At 48.2% G+C, this 16,962-nt stretch overlaps 4 protein-coding genes; 2 read left to right on the forward strand and 2 right to left on the reverse strand.

Moving 5' to 3' along the window:
• Nucleotides 1–172: 172 nt before the first annotated feature.
• On the reverse strand, nucleotides 173–3,237 carry GSTUM_00004686001 (uncharacterized protein). XM_052355720.1 has 1 exon: nucleotides 173–3,237. The coding sequence occupies exon 1, from the start codon at nucleotides 2,192–2,194 to the stop codon at nucleotides 1,466–1,468; it is 729 nt and encodes a 242-aa protein (XP_052211693.1). The 5' UTR covers nucleotides 2,195–3,237; the 3' UTR covers nucleotides 173–1,465.
• Nucleotides 3,238–8,391: 5,154 nt separating this feature from the next.
• Nucleotides 8,392–11,883, forward strand: GSTUM_00004687001 (uncharacterized protein). XM_002836318.2 has 9 exons: nucleotides 8,392–8,452; nucleotides 8,554–8,841; nucleotides 8,904–9,350; nucleotides 9,415–9,456; nucleotides 9,510–9,596; nucleotides 9,658–10,797; nucleotides 10,847–10,969; nucleotides 11,018–11,282; nucleotides 11,354–11,883. Exons 2-9 carry the CDS (start codon nucleotides 8,687–8,689, stop codon nucleotides 11,657–11,659), a joined length of 2,565 nt encoding a protein of 854 aa, XP_002836364.1. The 5' UTR covers nucleotides 8,392–8,452; nucleotides 8,554–8,686; the 3' UTR covers nucleotides 11,660–11,883.
• A 1,247-nt stretch (nucleotides 11,884–13,130) lies between these two features.
• On the forward strand, nucleotides 13,131–14,089 carry GSTUM_00004688001 (uncharacterized protein). XM_002836319.2 has 3 exons: nucleotides 13,131–13,395; nucleotides 13,507–13,612; nucleotides 13,693–14,089. Exons 1-3 carry the CDS (start codon nucleotides 13,244–13,246, stop codon nucleotides 13,789–13,791), a joined length of 357 nt encoding a protein of 118 aa, XP_002836365.1. The 5' UTR covers nucleotides 13,131–13,243; the 3' UTR covers nucleotides 13,792–14,089.
• A 146-nt stretch (nucleotides 14,090–14,235) lies between these two features.
• Nucleotides 14,236–16,189, reverse strand: GSTUM_00004689001 (uncharacterized protein; the record flags this gene model as incomplete). XM_002836320.2 has 5 exons in its annotated part: nucleotides 15,935–16,189; nucleotides 15,517–15,816; nucleotides 15,345–15,429; nucleotides 15,127–15,276; nucleotides 14,236–15,066 (listed from the first exon to the last, which is right to left on the reverse strand). Exons 1-5 carry the CDS (start codon nucleotides 16,102–16,104, stop codon nucleotides 14,236–14,238), a joined length of 1,536 nt encoding a protein of 511 aa, XP_002836366.1. The 5' UTR covers nucleotides 16,105–16,189.
• Nucleotides 16,190–16,962: the final 773 nt, after the last annotated feature.

The following is a 16,962-nucleotide window of genomic DNA, read 5'->3' on the forward strand; positions in this document are numbered from 1 at the left end:
CGCAACGAGAACGAAAGCATTCTTTGCCATCTTTACTATTTTTTTCTTGCTCTTTCCAGTTGGTGAACAACAGTGCACGGGGGGGGGGGGTGTCCGAGGGTAACTTGTGAGTTTAGGGTGGATGGTGCGCGATAAGTTAAGCAGGACTCTACGGAGTACTACTATACGGTTGGCAGCTGGCATGCCCCGCGCCAAGCGAAAGGGGGGAGGAAAGTGTGAGAGAGGAGCCTCACTCCGTGCTACCTGTTATCATATCGGTATCCACCCATACATACGAGACACCCACCGCCACTATCATACCACCACCACCACTTATCTCCCCAAGTTTAAGCCAAAATGCGGAGCGCATTACATTAATTGGTGGACCGCACGATCGCGCGCCCTCGCTCCCTCTCCCCCGCCCCATTTCATCCTTCACCCCTGCAAAAAAAAATTGAAAAAAATAAGGTCATGATGTAACACGATATGTTGTAGACTGAACAAAAGTCTTGTATGTATGTAAATTGTGGTGGTAATTACCTATATACACGAAGCAAAAGGAAAATGAAATCAGAAAAAAAAAGAAATAACGGGGGTGGTGGTAGTGGTGGTGTGGGGGTAAGGGAAGTGGGAATTGAACACCCGAGCCGCAACCGCAGGCGGCGCGTGATACCCCTCCCCCGTTCTGAACCAAGGTATGTATAATATGGTAACCCGACAAAGAAACAAGAAAGGAAGGAAGGAAGCGTGCTTACAGAGAAAAGAGTAACCAGAAAGACCCAGGACTCCAGTGAAAGTAGAAAAGGGCGAAAAAAAGTATAAGCATTAAACACAAGACCGTAGAAGAACCCCCCAAGTAAAACCGTACCCGTTGCCCTTTCTAAGATCTAAAAGCCATACAGCGCCGTGGAAAGTGTACTCCAGAAACAGACCCAACAAAGGAGAATGATCGAGCGAGTAAGGGAAAAGAAAAAGGGAAAGAAGATAAGACCTTTTGACAAGAAGAGAAGATAGTTTGTCCTGAAGACATTTGTAGAAGTAAAGAAAAAGTGTAAGAGAGGAAGGAAGCCACCGTAGTAAGACCCAGAAATAGAGAAACGACATGAGTATGGAAAGAAAGAATACTTTTTTTGCAATCGCGCCGAAAGAAAAAATCCCCTTAATTCCGGTACCGTCCTGCCCTTGTCCGTCATTACCCTTACCTTGCATCTATCATCCCGTCAGGAGATATCAAAAATACGCAAACCCGCCAGATAAACTCCGAGAAAAGCCCGCCCGAGATGGTAAAGAATTGATATTGAGAAAAAACAAAGGAGATTGGTTTCCATTGTGAGAATGGTATTCGAGGGATTGTTTTTTTTTTCTTTTTCTTTTTTAAGTCGAGGGTAGTGTGGGGAGCGTAAAAGCTATGTCGAGGGTCGAGGTGAGTATGTGGGGCCGAGGTGCACCGACAGCTTAAAGGAAGATTACTGGGTTTTTTCTTCCTTTAGTTGTACCCAATTTTCTCCCCGAAATACCAAGTCATCTCCTCATGGGGGCCATCACATCTTCGCTGGCCTGGCTTCCTAACAGGTTTCCTAACCATCCTCGCCTCGCCACGGATAGTGCCGGCGCGGAAGTCGATAATGAGATAAGCCTTAGGGACCATGGGGCGGTCCTCTGGCTTCTGAAGAACTTGACGCATGATGGGCTTGAGATCGTTCTTTGCTGACATAGGGTGAGTGAACTTCTTCTTGATGAACTTCTTGAAGAACTGGCTGTCTGTGTTATCGTGCATCTTGGAGTTATAGTCGGCTATAGAGTAATCAGGTGCAGGAGAGTCCTGCGCGTTCTTGAGTACCACCGGATCGATGGTGCCGGGGGGCATGTGACGTGCAGGAGAGACGCTCTTCGATACAGTGTTAGGAGCGCTGTAATAGGCCGAATCCGCAGCACTATGAGGAACAGAAGTTGCCTTCGGGGGGGTGGTGAGGTCGACAAGGGCCGGAGTCAATAAATCGACGGTGTTCGCCGAGGTGGGAAACAAAGTTACTGTGGCAGAAGCTTCAATAGCGGCTCCGTTTGTAGCTTTGCGGCGTCCGAGCAGTGATAACTGGTTGGTTCCCTTATTAACGAACGTCGGGTTCAACCTGAAGCTTGTTTTGCGGGCACGGCGGGCCTTGTTGCTGTTAGACAGCTCTGCCCTCCACCTCTTGCGGGACTGTTCTTGAAGCATGACTTGAGTTTTTGTACGATTGCTGTTGATGCCTTAGTGGAACTGTATAACTAGTCCAACTTTAATCAAGTTGGAGAGCAGGGCACGGCTGGCTGTGCTCGGGAAAGAAGGACGGAGGAGGGGGAGGAATGCCGTAAGACTTCAGTAATTTAGATGGCGAAAGGATTTATGTGGAAGATGGTTAAAGGTGTGAGGGTAGTGGGCGTAGAAGTAGGGAGAAACTAATGCCAAAGGTAGTGAGTTAAGGTAGAGGGGGAAGGGGATGGATGTTGTTAAGAGGAGGAGAAGTGGGAGTGGGTGGGAAAAGTAATGTGTGTAAGGTGGTGGTTGTGGTTGTGGTGGGGTGGAAGAGTTGTTGAAGGCCAAATTGTACCTAGAGTTGGTTGCTGCTGGTGCTGACGGGGATGACTGCCCGCAACAGCCAAAAACTTCAATTGTTACCGACTAAGAAACAATGGCAACGCATCAAGCACAATGGAAAAGTGCTTTAAGCGGGCGTAAATTGGGTCAGGTTAATAGGTATTTTTTCGTGACTTTCTGTTTCTCCTCCTTTGAAAAGTTTAAAAAATTGAGGGAAAGATGGGATCAACCCGGAAAGGGCTCGTTAAACGGACTCTGTTCGTTCGAAGAGGGTTTACTCAGGGTCCTCTATGGCCGCGGGGGGAGGTTATGGGAGTATGGATTACAGTCTGTCTTGATCTGCACAACCCCCAAGGCGCCGCAGGGATGCAGGGTGCTTATCGCTTCGAGAAGAAAGAAAAAAAAGAGGTGCAACTGCTCAGATTCCTGGACCACCGAGTGTAAGATAGTTCTGCGATATAAATTCACTGTTCGGGTCGAAAGCAAGAGAAGGGCGGGGAGGAGAAGAGAGGGCCAGTCTAGTTCCCGAATATCCCGCTTGCGAGAGAGAATGAAGCTCGAATGGAAGAGGAACCTTGGAGCGACGGGGACTGACTGACACCGATAGAAAGAGTGAACTTGCTGGGGGTGGCGGATTGACGGGCAGGCTTGACAGACCTCGTGCTACACACAGTTCAAGGGCTCCCACCCATACGATAGAACACGATTAATAGTAAAAATGGCAAGAGTGGAGTAGTTCACGGGCAGATTATTCCTCATCCGTCGCTGTTGATTCTGGCAGCGCAACCCCTCCCCCCCACCACTTTTCGATCTGGGAGCGTACTACGGTATTAACTACAGATGGGAGGTATTAGATGTACGGTATTATAGTTACCAGGGAAGCCGTCCAAGTCTAGATAATGTAGGAACTAAGCTTGTAGAGAAGTGAAATATGGGTAATAAAGCTGTAGCTGCAAGTTCATATATATCTATTTCTAGGCTGAACTCAAAATTGGAGGCTTTCCTTTCGTGCAGGCCTTAAAGGCGTCCTTTGACCCCCCGTCGTCAGAGGGAACAGAGAGCAGGAGAGGGAGCAAGGGTCAGAAAAGTGGTAAAAAAAAAAAAAAGAGTAAAAAAAAAGGTACAGCACCGGTACATGTTTTCGACTTGGCCAACAGCCCACAAGCAACAAAGCTACTTGTAGTTAGAACTGCTGCGAAAGAGAGCGAGGGGAAAAGGCCAATTGTCAGGCGCACGTCATGTTTTCCTCACCCAAGTGAGTGAGAAGTGGAGAGAAACCAGCTCTTGAGTTCAATAATCCTCTATGAGCACTTGAACCTTCACTGTCTTGGGATAGCTTGTCCGTCCTGATTCGAGGCTGACATGAACAGAGCAACCTTTTTTTCACGGGGCTGGCTACTTTTTGCGCTGCTCCTCCCACCGTGACGGTGCGCTGTTCTAAGGTGCAAGAGGAAAATAGCCAAAGGTATTTTCTCGAATGATGGAAATATCGAGCACCTACAAGAAAGTATCACAGCCTTTTCGTAATAATGCGATGTAGGAGAAACAGAAAATTTCTGTTAATTCGGGTTTCGGGGATGGCCTTCTTTGTTGAAATAAGGCGTCCTGCTCACTGTGTTAACCTGTGCAACAACCAGCGTTCACACGCAGCCTGGGAAAGAGGTAAAAGGCGCCCCAAACTGCAACCGCTGCCCCTTCCCTCCCCCGAACCTTCCAACCTGGATCGGAGGACGGCTGCCACGTAGGAGGAGTATACAGGAGAAGCCAGCACGAACATTTCTATTATTGAAAGGTCAGGGAGAATGGCAATGGCGAAGGGAGGAAAAGAAAAAAAGAAAAAGAAAAAGAAAAAGAAAAAGAAAGAAAGAGAGAGGTTCAGAAGGAAATTCAGAATTCATTTTAAAAAGAGGTTTTGCTGGCGAACGCGGGGAAGGGAAAAAAGGGTCAATTAATGGAGGGGTTGAGCTGTCCTTGCGCATCCTGCCAAGGACATCTCACGATGTTTCTGTTCTCGCAGCAGGGACGTCATGATACCTGACCGTTGGTATCATAACTCTCCTTCATGGGTTCCTCCTGCAGGAATATGATTGTTTATCCTGTTGGATGTGAGCCTTCGCACGGAGCTAGTACAGTACCTCACAACTCGCATCTGCTGGGTGACGTTTGGGCTTCAACAATTGATACACGCTACGGTTATCACCGAGCAGCAAAGTGTGAATCGCGAATAGCGCAATCCATTCCTTTGTGGTCAACCGGGTTCCTCAGGGGTTTTCCTTTGTTTAGCAAGGTCGAACAGGAGATCTCTCTCGCTTGCATCTCGCAATGATGGTGGAGTGTCAACCGAGTAAATAACGTGGGAGAGAATGTCTGTTCCTTGCCTGTTGTGGTGTAGTCCCGCAGCTCCCGCAGAGCACAGCAGTATGATACCGGTACCCTACTGGTACCGCACCGTACTGAGTACCGGTACAGTACTCGAGTACTAGTACTGTACAGTACATACCGGCCGGTGCTCTACACCACCACCCTCACCACCACCTTACCGCCTTTGAGCTAGCGCTCCACACTTCCGAGGGATGGATGGAGAGTGGATAATCTAAATCGGTAAACGGTGGATCTTGTTTTGACTTTTTTGCCCGCGTTCCGATGATATTTGATTCTCGGGATCTTCAGAGAGCTCTCAGCTCAATTGACGAGCTCTGATCTGGGTTCTAAAAAAGATCAAACTCATGGATCAGGAGTGGGTGGAAAGAAGAAACTGCGAATGCGAATGCGGTTCGCCAGCAACAATATGCGTGCCCCCATACCCCCCCCCACGTCCCGTGCGTGGTTACTTATGATACCAAAGAATTATTAAGTCCGTCACTCCTACTAGAACCCCCGCGGATCCCTTACTCGAGTATGATATCTCTACCGGTAATTACTACTTATTAACCCTTTTAAGTAAATTTTCCGGACTTGTGGCCCCGTTCGGAGCCTTAGCTGTGCTATTTTTGTTGGTTACCCTCAATTGTCGGGGTTTAACATTTTCGTTTATTCTAGCACCGACAAGCTTACATTTTTCTGGTAGGAGCGGAATGGAGAGTTGACCTGACTCGCCGGTGCCCTGGCTATCATAACATGCCGGCAATATTTGGTTTGAAAGGTGGGGGAGTGACCGATCGGCCAGGGCGATTGACGAAGGAATGTTGCTTGGCATCAGTAAAGAAACTACTACGGTAGTCTCCTCGAGTATACAGGTACTCGAGTACTCGAGTACTCGTAGAGTATCATAGTCTATTTATCGGAAAATCAGCAGGTGGCAATTGATTCATAATTTTCTTTTCATTTTACTCTCAACCCGAACTCTTGAGCTCGGCAGATCGATCCACACTGGCAGGAGGAGCCGGGCGCGACCAGATTGACACACTACATGTTCGGGCTACGAATTTCCTGACCACAACACTTTCGAACTACTACAAGTGTGTAGGGTAGAGCACTCGAGCACTGTACTGTACTCGTACTAGTATCATACTATAGTGAAATAATATTATGTGAAATATATGAAATATACTATCCGCTGACCTCCAGGAACTTGCTGATATGATATGCAGTACGGCAAAGATTTTTTCTTTTCTTTTTTTCCCTTTCCCCCCTCTCCCTGATTTCGCTTTCATTGTGAAAAAAGATGAGATTTCGTGGTTACTCTATTGTTGCAGTTCAGCGCTGACAGTACACTCAGCCGTGAGCGGGAGCATTTTATCTTGAGTTCTCTAGAGCTCAATTCAAGCGTCATAATCGCACATGTGAGTCGGACCGCCGAGACGTGACTTCCTCCGACATGGTTAATTCACCCATACCATGCAGTCTGCAGCCCTGCAGACATCTCCCGTTTGGCCGCAACCCGAAATTCCTCACTCACATGGAGCCTCCTGGGCGAAAGCGCTTACTAATTCTTAATTCGTAACCCTGATGATTGGAGTAAATTGAAAGGAGCTTCTCGAGTCATAGCTTTTGGTTATTAGAGCTTCCAGCATCTTTGTGTTCTCTGACTTGGAGATGAGGCATCCAACCTTCGTGTCACCTTAGGAAAAAACCCTTCGAGATTTATGACGCTCGATAATTTTTTGATAGAGAGCTTATCTGTCATTCCGGGGCTGCGTTGCGAGGCGTATTTTTTTATCGCTTGCAGTTTTGTTATTAATTCGGGGCGACGTGGTTGTGTCGGCAGCTAGGTCTAGCCTTTCTTCTATGATAGCCTTTCCTCTTCTAGCTAAGCAAACGTCACTACGAAAATCCATGCCCTGATCATGGATGCATACTGGAGGTGGGAGAAAAGATATTTCATTATCATACCGACCGCAAAATTCAATCCGATCATATCTTTCCGGGATACGTCTGCGATGAGAGCATGAAAAAAAAAATGTTAATTTCGGGTCCCTCAAGGTTCAAAAACGACTGCCTTATAGGGTACGGTCACCAACAAAAGCTTTAGGCTCTCCTTCAGGGCTTTGACGACCGCACGTTATGGATATCGTGGGTTTGAATTTACTTGAGACTGGTCGTCCTCTTAGAGGTTGAAAGAGTTCGGTGGATGCAGAATACGCCATACCCCGGAGGCCAAAGGATGTCCTTTGATTTGTTTGGGGTTGATATGCCTGTACCCGCCCGAGTCGTTATTCGCGGTCCCCGGCTGGCTGTTGGGCACCCTTTATGCGGATATACGGCAACTTCCGCGCTTCCGAGAGGAACTTGGCGCCGTATGAAAGTGCTACTGTATGCGCTAGAGAGAGCACTGGCAGGGCAGACAAGAGATGCTTCGTACCAGTATTAGTGTTGATGGACCAGGGGTCCGGAATATACCGAGAGCATGTGGCAATTCCGATATTTCGTGTCATCGGCCCGAGTGCTACTTGGTTCACCGGAACTCGTTTATATTGCGGAATTCGATCCCCTTTAGGGGATCACACTGGCACGTCGATACACCCTGGTCCTGTCTTTACGATTTGGTGTTTTTTTTGGTTTTTTTCAAATAGGTTACTGTGCCGTATCTTCACACACTCCCTACCGGTATGCAGCCTTTGAGGCGTCCCTTGTGTTCTACACATCTCGATAAACTTTGTGTACGTCTGTGGGTCCACTAAGAAAATCTGTTCACTCCCTCCCGATCTTTCGCCGAGGTTGTAGTTCGTTGGCTTATCTCGCACAAGTAAGCTTAGGGCCTCCCTCTACTTAGGTTATGCCAGGAACGATGACCAGGAATCCTCCTCTTCGCTTCGGATAGGACAGCGCATCCTAGGATTGAGAGGATAGTGCGCAAGCTCTTATAACCAAGGAGAAGAAATGGGTGGAAGAAACAGGGTCTTGTAACATACTGGGGCACATAACAATGGTAGCGCATCACCATAAATCACTCGTTTGAGAATCTTCAATATTATCGGTTGTCGGGTGTGTTTACCAGTCGCTTACGAGTAAAATCTTCGGGATGAGTCTGGCGAAGTTCCTTCTCTGCTTGAGTAAGGCTGGCGCTCCCTTTGCGCCTTCATTGGACAACTATGTTTTGAAAATTGTGATTGGAGTTCGGCTAGAGAAACCGGGTTTAGGTATTTCTTGGCACTATGAGGCACTCGTTCTGTGCTGTACAGGTACGTAGCGGCACTGTGCTCTGTTATTTCCACTCGCACACTCAGTCTATTTTATGATTTGGTTAGCTCCAAGTACTACACTTAGGTTAAGAAACACTAAGGTAGAGATAGATATGATATCATTATATCTATTATGGTATAATTTGTACTTTGGATTCGGGGTTCTATATCTCGACAAGTGGGGTGTTCATTGGTCGCTTTTGCGATGGGCTGTGAGGATTTTCGATCGGAAAAACGTGCTGGGCTGGACAATAGGTCTACACTGTATTCAAATACGGTAGGCACCTCCAGGTTTTCTGTTCCGTTGCTTTTCAGCTGTGGACTCGCTCGGCATCACCAACAAGCACCATCTGCGCAGTATTCTAATTAAAGTGACAGGACTACCAAGGTTTCAAGCACCCTCTGCGAGCAGGAGTTCATGACCTCCGGGGGAAAAGTGCATATGATAAGCGCTTTCTTCCGCACTTTTTCTCTCAGAATCCTTCGCAGCTCTCTGGGATAATTTTCGATCATGTTTCTGGGTCAAGGGCGCAGACGGCACGGGTCAAATGCTAACATCGAGCTATACCAAAAAGTTCTGACTAATGATAAAGGCGATGTAGGCGGGAGCTCGAGTTGGAGGGATGATGATGAATCGAAGGTGTTTTCCGAGGTGCGAACGAGGGGGTGAGCATAATGTGCCTGCACCAAAGCTAACTGATAGGCACTGGCTAATGATACCATTTTAGATTAAGGGAAGATGAGGGCAGCAATCCGGATGATTTGGGGGCATCGCCTTCATCGATTTCGCTCTATCCAAGCCAGGAGCCATCGACTACCCGGTCTAAGCTATCTACTTCGAGTTCTAGATTTTCGATACTGAAGGGTCCCGTGGTGTCCATTCTGGATACATCGATTTCGTGGAGGACGGGTGTTAAGATGTGTGCTAGCATCGCGGCTACGATATTCCTTTTTACGCTCGGGGTCACAATTTATTTTATTGCCGCGTACCCTCTTGAGAAGAGTGGGCTGGGGACGCTGTACTTGGGTGACTGTGATGAAATGAAGAAGATTAGTATCTGGGCGCATGTGGCTATCAATTTCGTCTCTTCGATATTGCTGGCTGGTAGTCATTACACACAGCAGGTATTGAGCGCACCGACAAGGGGGGAGATTGATGCAGCTCACGAGACGAAGTCAGTATACTACTTGGTCTGGGGTTTATTATTTTTGGAGGAATGTACTGACACGGTTCGGAAGGGACTGGTTGGATATCGGGATACCTAGTCTCAGGAATCTGAAGTAATGAGCGGTTCTTTGAATTATATCGAATATTGGTGCTAAGATTTCGGTAGGAGAGTGGGTCATTTACACCGGATGGAGAGGATAAGAGTGTGGGTTTGGTGGACTTTGGGATTTACAAGCGTTCCTATGCATCTGCTGTGAGTTTGTCCAATCTTTTCCTGCACCGTGAGCTTTCATTAATGTGTTTTCTCCGATCAGCTTCAACTCTGCCATTTTTTCCACACTGTCCTTAAACAACTATTACGTGGGAATAGTCACGCCGGACTTTTTTAATGGAGCCTCATATAACCAGACTGGTCACGTAATAAGTGGTCTTAGGGCTAAGACAATGGGTTCCGTTATTATAGAGCCGTTTGTGGAAGGCTTCAATTACACATTCTGGGACCCGAATCAGCCGGGGAAACGCTATGTCAGCAAATATATTTACGGAGGCGAAACCATCCGCGCTGGAAATGTTCGGATCGAAGGGAGTTTTTATAACACCACGAATAGCTCAGATTCCGTGGCTGTGAAAATCATGAAAGAGATGTCGTCGGATTTCTGGATGCCAGAATACAATTTCGAGCAGATGCGGGAAGTAGCTCAGACCATGAGTGAGGAGAGTTGGGCGTGGCATAAAATGGATACGAAAGAGTGCAGGGCAAAGTACTCGCGGCCGCTTCTGGGAGACATGCAGAATCTAGTGTTGGTCTCTTCAACAGAGCCCAAAGGGAACTCTTCTCTAATGTCAATGATCATATACAATTCTCTGGAGAAAAAGCATTACTGGATGTGTCAGAATGAGAGTTCATTGATAGATATTCACAACTGGAACAAAACTGGCTACGCTTTCCCCAAGGGCTGCCAGATGGGGGCTGATGATGGGGAAAGGGACATCCCAGATGGCGACTGGGTGGTTCGAGGACACACCATCACTGAATGCAGAGGTCAAATATCCCGGAAGAAATGCAAGCTGCAGTTTAGCGTCGGCATCCTCACGGTTGTAATCATCGCGAATTTGCTCAAGGCGATCGGTATGGCGATGGCCGCCTTCAGGATGAAGACTGTGCCACTTGTATTTATGGGGGATGCGATTGAGTCTTTTCTCAATGAGCCGGACATTACCACCTTAAGAAGGTGTCTAGCTGACAAGACGATGGCAGAGTCATCGTGGGAGCTTCAGCCGGCACCAAAGCCGTACGCGCCGGAGCAGTGGAGGTGGTGGCATGCGCCATCCAAGAGGAGGCGGTCCATCACTGTGGGGACCTGGGTGGGTATTATATCCCTATCGGCCATTTTCATTGGGGCGGGATACGCGAAGGATGCAAGGAATGGCAAGGAAACCGACATCAAGTCGCTGTGGGTATCCTAGCCCATCGCTTGGTCCATCTGGCTGACTGTCGTATAGGGTGAAGCATGGGTTTGGAGCACAAACTACTTCGTCGGTTCTCAGCTCCAGGGATGGAGGACTTATAATCCCGATATTCTTGGCCAATTCCCCGCAAGTGGTGCTATCGTTCTTATACCTAACGTGCGTTCCCGGGAACTTATAAAAAGCCCATCGGCTAATAGCTATTAGTTACAACGGCATATTCACTAGTATGTTTATGGCCAAAGAATGGATGGACTTTGCAATAAAGCGTAAACCACTCCGTGTATCGCAGCCAATCGGCAAACAGCGATCAACGTACTGGCTCCAGCTGCCCTACCGATACTCCCTACCGCTAATGGCACTGAAATCCATAACCCACCTTTGCGCATCACAGGGAATTTTCCTGGCAAAGTTCGAAGTCTTCAGTCCACTCGGCGAGACCTTTAAGGTCGTCTCCACAGTAGGATACTCTGTACGCCCTCCCCCGGTCACTCCTTCAGGTTCTCACTCGGTGGGACGTAGCTAATCAAACATGCACTGTAGGTGGTAGGAATAGCGTTGCTAATGGTTAGCGGACTAATCCACTTAATAGTCCTGTTCGCCATCGGCTCGAAGAAATATCCCCTTGGTATGCCACTCGCCGGTAGTTGCTCCGCTGCGATCGCAGCGGCATGTCACCCACCAGAGGGCGACATGGACGCATCTTATGAACCGCTAATGTGGGGCACTGTACCAGCGAAGTCGGGCTCCACCGCAGAACCGGAAGTGGGCCACTGCTCTCTGTCGAGCCTCCCAGTGGACCAGCCGATTATAGGGCATTTGTATGCCGGGAAGGATAAAGATGTATAGATCCTACCGCCACGCTGCTCGAATACATAACCTGCCGGCTAGCCAACAAAACAAGACACGTTGGCGAGGGTGGGTGGGTGAATTGGACAACTTATTGGACGTTTCTTTCATTTCAAAATTTCTTTCTTTCTTTTACATTTAATAATATTTTCAACCTCAACGATGCACATTGGACAGACGTTTGTAGGATTGGGATTGGAAGTAAATAAAAAAAGTTGGCGCAGTATGGCCAGTATAACTGTAGATAGTGGGTGTCACCTCATAGGCGCACGTACGAGCATCATACGCATTACGAGTACCGCTATGGGAGTTGCGGTTCAATTAAAGTGATCTACATCTGAGGCTCTGCGGGAATTGTCCAACCTAAGTCCCTATCCTACCGGTGCGGTAGGGTATGATACTCGAGTTGGGTAGGAATGGCACTTGACCCGTGCAGGAACTGGGCAGAGCCTGTCAACCTGATGATGCATACCTATCCTGTCTTTTACCGGTACTGCACAATGATAGGTGTGTAGCACCGCAGGGGCCATGGAGCGTCCGTATGGTATATAAATTGAGGGGTAATTTCGATATCGGAATGACACTTGTCAAAGGGAGGATAGAAAGGGAGGGAGGGTTTTTGAAGGAATTTCATCTCTCCCCTTTAATTTACCCCTGTGATTCTGTCTGTATCATAGGTTCTAAATTACTTCTGCGAGAGGTTGTTTTCCTTCCTGCAGGGTCGGAAGAGGAGGTGGGGGGGGGGAGAAAGGAAGTTCCAACAATTGATTCGTCGTTTGTTCGAAAAAGGGAGGAAAAGAAAAAAAGAAAAAAAAAAGAAAGAGGGGGAAGAAAACATGGTATCATAGAGGAGGAAATTTCCAACGAGTAGGAGTTCAAGTTACTCATGATGCTTCTTTCTTCTTTCTCTTACGTGCCATGATATCTATAAGTTGGTCGAGATAATAATTATCCGACGTTTTCGTGGTACATTTTGATACAGATACCGGTTGGTTTGTAAAAAAAAAGATCCCCACCATCTCTTTGACTTCTTTTTTTTCCCCTTACGCCAATCGAATTCCTAATCTCTGGTACTGTATGATAGCTCGAGGAGGAAGGAAAAGGTAGCGATAAGGGAATGAAATTTTTGTGAAATTTGAACTCTGCCATCACACCTTATCACACCGCTTTTTTTTTTTTTCCTTCTTTCTTTTTCGTTCCAATCAGCAGCACGTGCAGAGGACCCCTTCTTCCACCCGGCTAAGGGACAAACCGGTTAAGGTTCTGACTGACAAGTAACCGCCCAAAACCCGGGGCCCAGTTTTTCCGAGAACGTCCCTTTTTTCGATCAATCAATCCCTCACCGAATAGAAATTAAACAATCTAATCAGATCGATCACCCTCGGCCTTCTGCCCCTCCTGCCCCCCCCCCGCCACCACCACCACCACCAACCGACCGATCAACCAACCAAACCAGACCAGCCGACCGACCGTGTGCAGCAGGACCGTACCTACATCCACTCGTCCATCCAGGCACGGGGCCCCACACGCACCACCATTAACCACCACATAACCACCAAACAGAACCCGATCTTATAAACAAGCATGTTATCCCAAACATCCCGCACCCTCCTACTCCGCACCCCGCGCCTCCGAACATTCACCGCCTCGAGTATCTACCGCCAAGCTGCGACTTCTGCCACTGCTACTCCCGCGGCAATTCCAAAAAAGAGACCGGTTGGGGCTTTCAGGGGGGGGTGCATTCCTCTTTCTTTCTTTTTGTTTTTTTGGCCCAGAATACCTTACCCCCACCCCTTGTCCCTTCCGTTGCGCTCTGGTTTTGATATACTGATTTATATGGAGGATAGGCTGTTTGGATTTCTTCTTGGATCAACGTTTTCTGCTGGCACCGCCTACTTTTACTGGCTTGAGGAGTATAGGGTTTCTAATGAGCTTTTGACCGAGGATGTTGAGGTTTGCTTTCCTGTTCTTGGTGCTCGTGGCGAGGGTTTTTTTTTTCCCCCTGATGGGGCTGATTATGGGATTATATATAGGCTTTGAGGAATTCGATTCAGAGGGTGGAAGCTTATGTTAGACGGTTGGAGGAGAATATGGAGATCCAGAAGAGTGCTCCTGGTAAGGGAAAAAAGTGATGGACTGGTGGGTGGATAAGAGGTTGTATGGACGGGGGATGAGTGGGTAGGGGGTTATACGATTTTTTGTGATTGCTTGAGCGGACGAGCGTTGGGGGAGTTGGACTGTAATTAACCAAAAATGGGGATCCGCGGGTTTTTATATTATTGGGGTTCTCATGGGCGTGCCGTACTGGTGTAGTGTGATGATGGGTGATCATGCGAGCGTGATATGTTCTATCTGTGGGTCTTGAGATAGAGCACTTGTATGCATGTATGTTCTCTAGTCTAGTAAAAGTATTAAGACTATCTAAATAAAGGAGTAGCCTGCTTAATACCTACAGTACTATAATTATGAGAAACTTTTGTTACAATTTTTTTGTACAGTACAGTACACGACACCCTATATATCGGTAATTCGCCTTCAAACTCAACCCGAGGCACCTGTATGATTTCCGATTCCGGTCAGTTTCCAGCCTCCTTTTCCGCAGCCACCTTACTGGCTTTCGGCCTCTTAGCCAACTCCTCTTCCCCCTCCAGTAGCTTCTTCTCGGCTGCTATTTTTTTCTGCGCTTTCTTCTCCTTCTTTTTTAGCAACTTTTCATGCCGCTTTTGTAACGTCTTCTCCCTCCTCACCCGTTTCGCCTCTATAGTTGCGATATGCTTTGCTCTTTCTAGTTGTAGTTGCTCAGGGGATTTCCCCCCACTCATTATGGGAGTAAGCGTCTCGTCATTTTGTGATTTCGCTTCGGTGGGTTCTTTGGGGATCCATCGCGACACCTCTTTCTCGACCGGGCCGATCATGAGCGTATCCAGGTCAAAATCGTACCCGGGGCCTGGAGGATCGTGCACAGGAGCACCAGTATCTTCAGGGAGGGGCTCTGGCCTCGCAAATTCAGCTGCGAGAGCTGGTCTCCTACGGGCGAACTCATCACGACTCGCTCTCATCCTTGCTAGCGACTTCTTCACCGATTTGCCCTCCCTTCCTGACTTCACCGCCTTCCTCTCCACTTCCTCGATCCTCTTTTGCATCTGCCGGAACATCTTCCGGTCGTTGCGGTCCTGGTGAAACTTCTCTTTCAAGTACCTTTCCTTTTCCCCTAGAGTGCCACTGAGCAATTTGTCAAGCTCCGACACCCCCGTGTCCGGCCCGAGATTTTCCATTCCGTGCCTCAACTTCTTCATTGCCGTGATGACCTTGGGAATCTTGTAGGCTGCCTTCCCGACGTCGTTATCTGGGTCGGTAGGGTCTACCATTCGGAGCATGAATGGCAAGCGTTTCCTCTTGCCTGGTGCCTATGAACAGGATTAACAACAATAACAGTAATTCCTTGGCGCAATGACGGGTCATGGTACCATTTTCTGTATTATCCCGGGATCCGGTACCAGGATATCTTCGTTATATTTCCATCTTGTCCAGAATTTGAGGTACTCCACAAACATGTCGTGCCTAGAACCGGTAATGAGGGCTTGGTAATCTCGAGGAATCAAAGTCCTTCGATTGACCTAAAGTCATCGCTCTAGTTAGCTCCCGACGGCTACCACCCGAATCCATGGGGACCGTGTAACAATACATTAAAAAACCCAATAACAGTCAAAGATACAGCATAAGACCCCAAACCGCCTTTATAAACCTCATTCAATCGCCTCTCCCGTAGCCTATACACCACCCCGAGTAAGCAAGTTACCCGCATCCGATCCAATTCCATCCCTCACGACAAAAGCCGGGAGAAGAGAAGAACACACCAATACTTCATAAGAATGACAAGATCCCTCATGAACGGTCTTTCATCAAACGTCTGAACCAAGTACGCCGTATTCCTGACCGCGTTCTCCTTCTGAAACGATATATCAAACTTAAGCGGCGGCGTCACTTTCTCGTCCGTGTACGTCAATATGGGTACCTTAGCGCCCCCTATGACCGTGCAGTTCCGCGGCTCGGCGATGCGCCGCCCGATGATGGCTTCCCTCATACGAGTAGCCGCTTCAACCATGCATTTATGCTCATCACTTTGTCCGGGGATGGATACGAGAAGGTCGACATCACTGCTCATCCCGTCCCATTGTCAGCTTTAATTGGATTTTCATCATGTGTGCGCGCGTAGTGGTGGTGGGGGGAGCAGAAAGAAAGAGAAAAGAAAGTCGTATAAATATATATACCTACCTATTCTTCAAACTGGTCCTCGTCTGGAACGAACCTACCGGGTAGCACGATGCTCTTGGCCAGATGGAGTGAACGACACATCTCTGTCTGACGATGCTTGCGCCTCGGCCGGCGATTACTTCTGATGATAAGCAGAGACGCGTTACGAATGATGCGAGGCGGTCAGTCATTTCACATTGCGGGTTTCGAGAAGAAGGGGATTTTTTTCTTCTCCGCCCTGACGCTGGGAGTTTTTTTTATGGTGGGGGTGGTGGTTGGTGGTGGTGGGGAATTTCTTTTATTTTTTTATTTTTTTATTTCTTTTCTAATTGGGTCACGTGATTGTAAGAGGCTAGGGTTTTGCATAGGGTGTCACTCGAGGTTGATGTGCTCAATGCGCACCGTTTGGCCAAGGAGGCAGGGGCCAAAGCAAGCTAAAACTGGAGTTTCCGATGCTGTAATAACTCACCGAGTCTTACGAGTATTGGGGGGCAAAATACATCACCCTAAGGTAACCTTTTAGACTCTTGTGTCTAACTGAGTGATCACAGAGTGCCCGCCAAGACAGCGGTGTTCGTGCAATAACGCTGTCGATAACCTCCATTTTTGGTTTGCTTTGGCCCATGTCACCTCACTGACGGACAACCCCCCCATCGCGCGGGGCCGTGACTAAGGTTGGAGTCCTAGTTCCGGTGGGAAGTTTCTCAGCGTGCATTGGTTGGCTGCTGGGCGGACGTGGTTTTCACGAAAGCCTGCCTGTCTGGATACTTGGCGGGGAGGTCGGTGGTGCAGCATATACAATGCATAGTATGACTTCCGGGATCTGGGTGGTTGATGCTGGCCTGGCCGAGCTTTCCGGGAAGAATGGGGGGCTTAGAAGTGTCATGTCTTGTAGATTTTCGCTGGCAGGGGGGGGACACCTGATCTGATTGTGCAGGGGAGGATATACTCGTGCTCGTTCCGGGAAAGAAGTACTGTGCCCGGGAATAGCGGGGTATATTTCGTATCGGCGCTCATGTAAGCACCAGATTATGTGCTGTTATTCCTTC

The sequence above is a fragment of the Tuber melanosporum genome (assembly GCF_000151645.1).
Source record: "Tuber melanosporum whole genome shotgun sequence assembly, scaffold_14, strain Mel28".
Classification (NCBI taxonomy): Eukaryota; Fungi; Ascomycota; class Pezizomycetes; order Pezizales; family Tuberaceae; genus Tuber; species Tuber melanosporum.